This window comes from Gossypium raimondii, chromosome 9, assembly GCF_025698545.1.
Source record: "Gossypium raimondii isolate GPD5lz chromosome 9, ASM2569854v1, whole genome shotgun sequence".
Lineage (NCBI taxonomy): Eukaryota > Viridiplantae > Streptophyta > Magnoliopsida > Malvales > Malvaceae > Gossypium > Gossypium raimondii.
Genome location: NC_068573.1, coordinates 36,708,857 through 36,719,574, shown reverse-complemented (window position 1 = coordinate 36,719,574; position 10,718 = coordinate 36,708,857). Strand labels below are relative to the sequence as shown.

Sequence of the window (10,718 nt, the reverse complement as noted above, 5' to 3'; positions counted from 1 at the left end):
TCTAACAATAAAAGGTTTTTTTTTTTTTTGATGATTTATATACTTGGAACCAAGTAATCAAGGAAGCTAGTGGACCCCCGCCCCATGTATTGACCAAGTGGCTTTAGTTGTAAGCTCATTTGATCACTGAGCAAACATGTAAGAAACAAGAAGAAATCTAAGCGTTAGTATAGAATTTCAGGAACAGGATTTACTTCATAAAAGCAGCCAAAGATATTTTCCAACATCATGTTTAACCGTACTGTTTAAACTTTAAAATGGCAACGAGTTATTACAAGAGTGACACAAATTCTATGTCATTAGGTAAGAAAAAAGCATCACTAACTGCAACAACAAATGCAGGGTAGAAAAACAAGCTAACCAAAACAAACGTAGAAGCTTGACTTTGCTGCGAGTTTACTGATAAAGATGCCCGGCAATATAGGGATAGCTGTAACTATTTCTCTACTCCATCTTCCAGGGGCCCCCGCTGCCATGATCTTCTTTCTCAGGCACTCGTGGCAATAGAGAGGCCATGAAAGGAGCAGCTGTAGTGTCCTCTAAGTACTTTACGATAGCCTTTTTGCCTAAGGGGTCCATATGGGGCACCACAAACTGTAAAAACCAACCTAATTTTGCTTATGACAAAATCAGCAATATCTTAGTTTGGTAGAGTTCCGTTATACCTAGCTTCATCTTCCCTTTTCTAAGGTTCTTCAGCTGCCATGTTTATATTCCGTTTAAAACTTTTCATCTGGGTCCTTTTGTCAATAAGCTATCTTGCCTTTTTCACTTCTGCTTCTTTGTGCAAACAGTTTGTTCAACAAACGACTAGGCAATTCGAGCAGGAAACAGATCGGTTCTGGGAGTTTCAAGAGCAATCCAACAGATGGGTTGAAGTGAAACTTCCTTTTGATCTTGTATCTTGCGTTAATGATAACTGTAATAAAGTGGGTTTGATTGATCAAAAAAAAGGGACCAAAGAAGAGAACTTAGGAAACGAAAAAGATGCTTCTAACCAAAACAACAACAAAATGAAGGATGGAAATATTGGAAGACTGGATGAAAACTCTTATGCAATTTTGCCTCAAAGAAAAAGAATCTCCTTGACTAAAATGTCTGATACATCCATTTGGGTCACTGGTGAAAGTGGGTCTATCTATGAGAGGTTCTGGAATGGAGTTCAGTGGGTTATAGCACCACATGATTTGCATCTATCCGCAGGTTCTGCAGTCTCAGTCTTGATAGTCAACCAGACAATTCTTGCCATCTCAGAGGAAGGAAATCTATACCAGGTACCACTAAATACCAATTGTTTTAAATTTTACATTAGATGAAATAGTATGAACTTTACAGGATTGCATTGTGAAAACTTCTGGTTATCCTAAATTTGGATGAGATGAGTTTCTTCCTATGGTAATGAATAAAGTAAACTTCAACTAAACTATATTTGGATCATTTTCTCTCCCATGTATGTGCCAGTTATTAGAAAGTTTATACAATCTTCTGATGAGTATTTTAATGTCCATAAGAGCTTCAGAATAGAAATATAGCATGCACATAGAACGACTTTGATGGTCATGCATATATAGAAAACCATGAAGCCAAATTTCAATTATTTTGGAACAAAGGGAAGTAGGAAAGGAATCCAATGGGCCAACGGTATTTCTGAAATATGTATAACATTAATGGAGAGCCTCAGGCACAACTCCACCGGTATAAAGATAGATTTCAATCATAGCTAACAGGTAACAAGGCTGACACCAATACAGAACACACCAACAGTATGGTTGAACACGAAAGGGAGGAAAGTGGGATAGTGTGATGCGTGCATGGGTGGGGGGTAAATTTACATGAACTCATATTCCCTAAAGAACTCAAAACCTCGACCAAAAACAGCACATGAATTTTGACATGATCTTGTGTTTGACCCAAGTGGAGTTAGCCTAAGTTGCCTTTTTGAACTTGTAGCTCTTTCAATTAGCTTCTCAACACATCTTGAATCGCCTCAATTGGACTTCTGTAGCTCAAGTGATAATCAATTTACTGAAACAGAAAGGAGCAAAGTTTCACTCTAACATGTTTGAAAATTAACCAATATACCAAACCCAAAAAAGCTCACTTCTTAAAATCCAGAAAACAAACGATTTCAGAGTAAATTGTCCACTTCTATTATTTTAGCTTAGAATACTTTAAAACCCCATCCTCAACTTTTTGAATCCGTAGCCAGAATAATATAACACAAAATCTTGCAAAAGGCACGTACTTGTATTGTGACCACAAGGGTTCCTTGTTATTATAGGCTGATTTATCTTCCTTTTTTCAGATGCAACTCGGTGACAACTTGCAACCAATATGGGTGGAGTTCAAACCTGCATTCAATCAAAGTACAAATGAAGAAGCAGAACAGAGTTCAGTGATTCAAATAAAGTCCAGTACTGTTTCATATGATGGACAGTAAGTACATTAATTCAACATCAAGAATTTTGTTTCAGGGAATAACAAATGATAGAGGGGCGTGATCAAATTTCATTGCATTATGTATGCAATTTCCCACTACTAACAGTTTCGTTGTTTTTCTGAACTCAATGTAGGAGAGTTTATTTCTGCACAAAGAACGGCTTGTTGCTAGAACTCAGTGAGGTTGAACCTCCAAGGTAGAAACCTTTTCCTTTCAAAGTCTTAAAGCAAATAGAGAACTTCATCCGTTGCTACCATTGATGACTCAATTCTTATATGCCAGTCTATAAATGAGATTCAGATTTCAATAGCAGACTCTAATATACAGTATGGCTTATGTGTTGTAATTGTAAATATAGAGCAGGTGGGAGAATCATGGCCGGCCACCAGGAGCAGATGTCGCAGCAATTGCTGATGCAGCTAGAATTAGAACAGAAGTTGTATATACAATAAGGTGCTCTCCCTTTCTCTCCAGAAGTACAGAAACATCCAAAATCCTCTAGTCTTACTTTTTATCCAGCAAAGAGATATTGAAAATCTTTAGTCTAACAAGGCATATGTTATTAGTTTTGGTATAAGGTTCAATATTCCTACTCTACTTAAGATGATGGATCAAATTTACAGCTCAACTTTGAACAGGTGCAGGTGCAATTTTACTGCTATTTCAAATTTGACTCAAAGATAGTCAAAAGCTAAAATTTTTTGTGGAACATTCCACTATTTTTCGCAAATGTTATTTTGCCATTAACTTCTGACTATTTTTTAACCAAATTATAAAGCATTGTCAAATGGAGAAATGAATGCACAATAAAATAAAATGCTTCTCCAAAACAAGATCCTAAGGTATAAAAGAAAGAGTTATGTGTGAATGCCACAAATGTCTATGCATGTTGCTATCAGAGTATAAACTATAACCCGTTGTTTATTTCACTTTTAAGATTCACCAAAGTTGGTTAAACATGAAATGGTGCAATAGTTCTGCAGGTGATCTCTATGAATATGATAAGAACTCAAGGCCATCATGGAAAAAGCATCTAAAGAGTGTAGATACATCAAAAGAAGGTTCTCTAATACCACTCATGGGGTGCACCATACATGGCTTGATTGGAGATCACTCTATATCCTTGTTTCTCCTAACAAAGGTACTCTGCATAAACATTCCTACCATATCACTGCTACTTACAAACTAATAACACAGTGCGTACATATCCTATTATCCTAAATTTAATGTCATGTCTAATGGACTTCCTTTAATATATAGGGAGGTAAGTTGGTAGAGAGACGACTACATCAAAGGAAATGGAAATGGATAAATCATGAAAGTCCAGAAGATCATCACCTGACATCTATTACTCCCTTGCTGGAAGATGAACCAAATGAAATATTCATCTCATTGTTTCTCACTACATCCACCGGATCAGTTTTTGAGTTTCGAATACCAAACCATTCAGGTAAGTCAAGTAGTATTAAAAAGTGAAGAAACCTTTGCTATTTCTTATCCAAATGACAGCTTTGTACCTCTATTTATACAAAGATACAATAGTTACACTAGGAAAGAAATCAGGATCCTATCCCAAAAAATCAGTTTATCCCTAGAAATCAGTCTATCCCTACAAATCTGGAACAATTATGGATCTACAGCACTACTATATTTACAGCTGAAGAATGTACCTCGCTTAGTGGCTGATATTTTGGTTTTGATCTCAAAAAATAAGGGCTACGTCATCGATCTTGTAATAGGATTGACCTATTGCCTCCCATATTTCTCAAGTAGTTGAAAGGAACATAAAAGGTCCACCTAGTTTAGAATCTATAGAAATCAAAAGCCACCATATAATCAAGGAATCTTCTTCAACCCATGCACTGAACTTGGGATCAATTATGGTTGGAGCAGACTAATGACTTAGATTCCCTTTTCCATTGACAATTTGTAACCATTGCAGATAGTTTCTTCAATTGAGATGATAAGCAGGGTTCAAATTCTGTAGTCCCCCATTTGATTGACTATTTCAGTAAGTGTTTGAGGAATTATTTCAGATTCTAGCCATTTTCAAGGTGATATTCAGCAATGAAGGAAGATAGGTTTTTGAGCTAAGGTTTCAACAATGAAGGTTGATAAGTTTTCTTAGACTAAGGTTTCAACAAAAGGATGTAAATGAATGGAGAAAAGTTTTTAGGAATACCTAGCTCTGATAACATAAATATTTATTGTTTCTTATTCCCAATGATACAATAGTTATTCTAGGAAAGAAATCAGGATCCTATCTCAAAATATCAGTCTATCCCTACAAGTTTGAAACAATTATAGATTTACAGCACTACAATATTTGCACCTAAAGAATCCATGAGATTCTCCAACAAAAAGTACCAGCAATCTTCTCTTCTTCCTTTAAAAATGGAAAAAATCAATAGCTTGATAGATAATCTTCCTTGAATGGTAACTTTAAACATATTAGTTATTTATAAGGTTAAGTTGAATGGTCCCCAAATAGCTTTTTCTTCTTTTTGGCTATGTAACTCCAACTCTTCAATTTTCTTGAAGTACCTGCATTTGTCATATATTAATCTATCTTGGAAAAAAAACATTTAAGAATCTGAACATGTCCATGTTGGAAACATACCCGTAAACAAAACTAACCCTAAGTTCAAATAACACTGTTTTTTCAGACATCTAGTTATTGATATCAATAACAATCTCATTCCAAGCCACATCAGAGTATACTTCTAAATTCTATTGAACATCCCCTCTAACTCTAAGGAACCACCATTGTAGTTCTTGCAAGAAACCAGTTATGATCTGAGAACATGAGAGAACCTAGCACAGTCCAAAAAAAGTAGAGAAGAAATATTAAGATTAAAGGTAACTGCGAAATATGGAAATCAATGATATTAAGATATTTTCACAATCTGACTATACATATACCAGGTGGCCTTCAAAATTAAATATTTGTCTTAGTCCCACCTAAATAATCATACATATATATATACACACATATATATATATATATCAGTTTATTCACTTATCAGTATAAAGCTGAAGAATCATGAAAAGAGCTAAAGGAAAATGTGTTAAGGGGCCTTGACAGTAGACTTTAGAAAGTCAACGAGGGAGTAGATGATAAAGCAACCAACATTAAGTTTAGAAGTAACATAAGTTACAGAATGACTTTGAAAAGCAACTTTTAGATCAGTGAGTTTAACTGAATAATGAAGAAGACTCAAATGTCAGCCACAAAAAGTTATCTAACTACAATATAAGTATCTTAAGTTCCTAGAACCAACTTCTCATGCAAAACATGTAAACTCATCGAGGGAAACAAATGGGGTTGCCCTTTCTTATGCACATGTAATTCAGGGAATTCATGGCTTTTATATGAGACCTCTAAGCAAGATCAGAAAAATGTATGAAATTATGTAGTCTTAAGATAATGATGCATGTTCATTACCTGCTAGTCACAGTCTTCTTGATATCTGGCAACCACAGTAGATCCTCAATTTAACTTTTACATGTGAAGACAGGTACAGCTCAAGAGAACCAAATCTCAGTAACATGGCTGAATCATATGCATCCACCAAACACAAAAGCTGCAAGAGGTATTGCAGGACTAAGATTTCAACTTGGCAGGACCCTGTTTGCACTGGATGACGGTAGACTTGCAGAGTTACATATGCCTAGCCTAGGTGGTGAGAATTCAGGGCCAACACATCAATTTAACATGAGAAAAAAAGTATCCTCTAAGTATGTCTGGTCAATATTAGATGCGCCTGAGACAGAAGGATGGAATGCTGAGTATTGTACAGAAGAACGTGGACCTATGAATTGCATAGCAGGTATAAAAGATGAATCAAACGAAGCAGGTAATACAAGATCCCTGACAAGGAGGAGAAAGGGTAATAAAGCACAACAAGAGTACTTATCTCCAAGCACATCCAGGAGTGCCCTTGCAGAAACATCAAAAGAATACAGTTTCCCAGATAACTGGACTAGCACTAATTTCCGACTGAGGATGATGCAAGCAGGTGTATCATTTTTTATGGTAACAGATGAGGGTTTGACGTTTGAATATCTTTACACTGAAAATGTATGGCTCTGGTTAAGGCACGACCATTCAACACCTATGAGAGGTTCCGTAGGAAACTACAATGGAAGTTTATTTTTTGTTGACATGTATGGAACCCTGCTTATCAGAGAAAGGAGCGGAAATGACCTAGCATGGATAAATTGCACTGCAATGAGGAAAGGAACACAAGTTACGGCAGGCCCTCCTTGGGATGGTAAACTGAAAGTCACAGCAGAAGATGCACTCTTTTTTGTGAGCAAAAGTGGAAGACTACTGCAGTTCACAGTAAGTAGCAAATAAACTAAAATCGGAAAAGCAAACAGATTAATTACAGGATGGTTCGTTTAGGATTTTCTTTCTTTCTTCTTTTCCTCTTATAAGAAAAAACAAATAAAAGGCCAAAACGAAAAGATAACAAGCCTGCTGCTTTTTCATCTGAAATTCTTTCATAAGAGACACAAGCCTTGAATTATATATTCAAGTACCGACTCAGTTTATCACATTTTCACCATATTATACCTAAAACCATCTTACCAGAGAAAATTTTCAAATTATACCTTAAGAAGAGCCACATTCTGAGTATCCAGAATGATATGGCATCGTCAAGGGCAATTGACTACTAGATAAGTTAGAGTAAGATATATAATGTTAACATAATTCCATTATCTAGTCTTCAAAAACTAGTGATTCAGATTCGTTACTTTGTTCCCAAAGTGTTGCACTAACCAACATCCTTACATGTCATGTAGGTTGCCTTGAGAAAGTTCAAATGGAAAGATTGCCGAAACCCTCCAGAAACCAAACTTGCATGCATAATAGACCAAGAAATCTTTAGGGAGAATATAGTGTTTGTTGTTGGAAGAAATGGTCGGCTCTACCAGTATAACAAAGTAACTGAATTGTGGCATGAGCATCACCAATCTCAGCATTTGGTTCTATCCAGGTTGCCAGGAACTGCTATAAGGCCTTCATTCTTTTCATTAACGGGTTCACTTTTCATGCTTTCAGAAGATGGTGGATTAGTTGAATATCACTGGAATGCATGGGATGGTTGGAACTGGGTAGAACATGGCACTCCATGCAAAGATGTTAACTTAGTTGCTCCTCCTGGTCCATTCTTCAAAGGTAATCAACTGCTTTTGATAGGTTCAGACGGAAATGTATACCTAAGGTACATGGACCAATTGACATGGAGATGGAAAAACAGTGGTTCCCCACATGATAGAGACAAAGATACTGAAGATCAAACAAAAATGGAGAACCCAAATTATTCGAATGGCAACTGTGACCCAAAGGTTAGTATCCAGCCATCCACATTCACTTACTCCCGCATGCCTACAACAACAGTGATGTTAAACTGATTTTTAAAATCTCTACAAATATGGACAGGTTGCTTCTACAAGACCAATTCCACTTTCTGAAAATTCAGCTATTTTCGAGCTAAGAGATGGCAGAGTAAGCAATTCAAGACCATAATTCATCCATATTTGTAATTTTCTAACATCTGATTATCCTAAGCAACCAAAACACAGACATAAAAGGTAAATAATACATTTCATGAACATTTCATACAAACAAACAAAAGAAAAAAAATCAATCTAGAAAATGTCATCACAGACTAGGCAAACACTCGAGTTAAGTTCTTTACATTATTTTGTTCAAGTTTCCTATTAAAACATTTCTGGGATCCACAACAATCAAGCAACTTTAAACATGCAACAGAATTTCAATGGAAAAAGAAAAATCCTTGCTTTAAGCTTTGTATTGAGAAATGGATAAGAAAGTCATGAAATTTATTAAATGGTGCAGTTGGCAGAAATTCGGGAAGTTCAGGACAAGCAATGGGTATGGATACGGATAATTGGCACTCCAACAAGTACATGCACAGCAAGTTATTGGATTGCTTTGGCGTCATGAATACCCCCGACAAATTTCTTTTTGCTTTTTCATTTTGTTTACCGATTTTTACAGAGACGTTAGAGTTTAGATATATATATATATATATATATATATATATATATACTTTTAGGTAAAAAGATGCAAATTTGAATGTATATTAAACAAATTACAGAACTTTTTACACATATTGTACAGTTACAACAAGCAAAAGTAAAACCAGCAAGAAAATAGAAGTTTACTTAATGCTGAGAACGATCGTTTAATTTACAAATAAGAAGAAAGAAACTTACCTAAATTTGAAATTCGGAGAGATTTTTTAACTTGAAGCATCGCTTTCAGAGTGAAAATGGCCTATTTTCGTTTTTTCTTTTTTTTAAGTTAAAACCGATATTAGAAACCAAAGTTCAGATAATATTCACCCAAGGTGTTTTTATAAGTATAAAATAAGGGTAAACTACATAAATAATCATTCATCTATAAAGTTTTATTTTAGGCCCTTAAAATAAAAAGTTTATTATTTACACTTACATAGTTCAGGTCATTTTAATCACTTTCATTAAAATCACGAACCACAAGTTGACGTGGCATTTAAAAAATTAGTATAATAACAAATATTCTCAATTTGATCCTAATTTTAAAAATTAAATAAATACATAAATATTTCCAAAATATATAATAATAAATTTAAATATATATATAAATAAATAATGAGTAAAAGTTGACAACATTTATCATTTTTGAAGGTTAATTTTTTAAAATTATGACTAAATCGATATAATATGTAAAAGTTGAGGGCTAAATTTGTTATTATACTAATTTTTTAATTATCAAGTCAGCTTACCGTTTGTAATTTTAACGAGAGTGACCAAAATGAATGAACTATGTAACGTGGGTGTTTAAACTGTTAACTCTTTATTGTGGGTGCCTAAAATTATTTTATATATATATAGTTGAACAATTACCTATGTAGTTTAGACTAATAACATTTTTTTTTTGTGGAAAGAAAACCAACTTAAGAGAAACTAATTACATAGAAGAGTTTTGAACTAGGCTAACACTTGCTTTGACCATAGGCGCAATTGCTAATACCTCCCTTGAGACCTTTTCAAACACTGTCAAATTTTGACCTATATCAAAAGCCAATTTAGCCATACAATCTGCAAGTTCATTCAACTTCTTGGGAATATGTTGTATGACCCAATGTCTAATCTTCGCTAATAGTTGATGAATTCTTCTAACGAGACTTGAATTTGAAATTATCAAAGAGGAGTCTTGTATGACATTGACCACTTCTAAGTTATTTGCTTGAATCATTACGTCATCAAATAGCTTATCTTGGATAAGGATCAACCCATTAAGAATGTCCCACAATTCAGCATCAAAGAGTAAGCATTTACCCAAAAATCTATTATAACCATAATCCAATCCCCATTTCCATATCTTAGGACTCCTCTAACTACAGCAGTTTCAAACACGACTTTCACTGCTCCATCAGTGCATAAATTAATCCAGTTCTCTGACAAAGAAAGAAAGGATCTCAGTGACTGTTGTTTAGGCAGACCTTTTCTATAATAAAAAAAAAGGAAAGTGTTTTCCCCAGATAAAAGAATTCTTAACAATGTCGTCTGCACTCTAATATTTACATATCCTAATAATTTATTCTTAATTATAACGAATAAAAAAATATTAAAAATAAAAATACCTAAATATTTTCAAAAATAAATATATAACATAAAAAATTATAAAATTTAAAAAATGATTTTTTTTCTAAAAATCTCCCTATTAACCCTTAATACCCATTAATACCCAATTCAATTTTAAAAAAATAAATAAATACTCGTCGTCGTCGTCATCTCGCCAAGTTCCACTTTCATTCCCATTCATCAAAATATCTATAATTCATTACCTTATAAATTGCGACAAACTGATGACCTTTCTGTCTATTACAAAGATGCTCTAAATGCTTAATGAATCTACAGTTCAATCGATAGTAATTGATGAGGATTTCTACCTAGATCTTCTCCTACAAGATTCTTCGAATGACATGCAACAATCAGGTGTAGAGCATCACCTTTACTAAAGATGAAAAACAAAGAATAAAAAATAAATGGTCCTGATCTCTCATCATTGAAGTCTTTGGAAAGACCATGGGTTATCAAGTCGTCTCACGTCCCTCTGAAACCTACAGTTAAAATCTAATCCAACGGTCTATTGTAATCTGGCTTAGGCTACCAAAGCTGCCAGTGGAATTCTTTAATATGGAAATTCTGAGGAAAATTGGTAAAGGAATTGGTCCTCTTTTACGAATGGATAGCCACA

At 34.5% G+C, this 10,718-nt stretch overlaps 1 protein-coding gene and 1 long non-coding RNA gene across 2 annotated transcripts; one reads left to right on the top strand and one right to left on the bottom strand.

The window, feature by feature from the left end:
- The first annotated feature begins 256 nt into the window (after positions 1–256).
- On the top strand, positions 257–8,565 carry LOC105799379 (uncharacterized). Its single transcript, XM_012629909.2, has 10 exons — positions 257–1,274; positions 2,306–2,436; positions 2,574–2,636; positions 2,804–2,893; positions 3,416–3,581; positions 3,701–3,890; positions 5,959–6,785; positions 7,250–7,795; positions 7,890–7,955; positions 8,310–8,565. Exons 1-10 carry the CDS (start codon positions 705–707, stop codon positions 8,415–8,417), a joined length of 2,757 nt encoding a protein of 918 aa, XP_012485363.1. The 5' UTR covers positions 257–704; the 3' UTR covers positions 8,418–8,565.
- LOC105799380 (uncharacterized) lies at positions 1,535–6,029 on the bottom strand. Its single transcript, XR_001135559.2, has 3 exons — positions 5,886–6,029; positions 2,246–2,351; positions 1,535–2,025 (listed from the first exon to the last, which is right to left on the bottom strand). It is a non-coding gene; the product is annotated as an uncharacterized LOC105799380 (long non-coding RNA).
- Positions 8,566–10,718: the final 2,153 nt, after the last annotated feature.

Excerpts from the sequence above, each read along its gene's own strand:
- LOC105799379 (XM_012629909.2), top strand. The coding sequence starts at position 705 with ATGTTTATATTCCGTTTAAAACTTTTCATCTGGGTCCTTTTGTCAATA. Across the intron at positions 3,582-3,700 it reads CCTTGTTTCTCCTAACAAAG|GGAGGTAAGTTGGTAGAGAG; the intron begins GTACTCTGCATA and ends TTTAATATATAG. Across the intron at positions 7,796-7,889 it reads ATGGCAACTGTGACCCAAAG|GTTGCTTCTACAAGACCAAT; the intron begins GTTAGTATCCAG and ends AAATATGGACAG.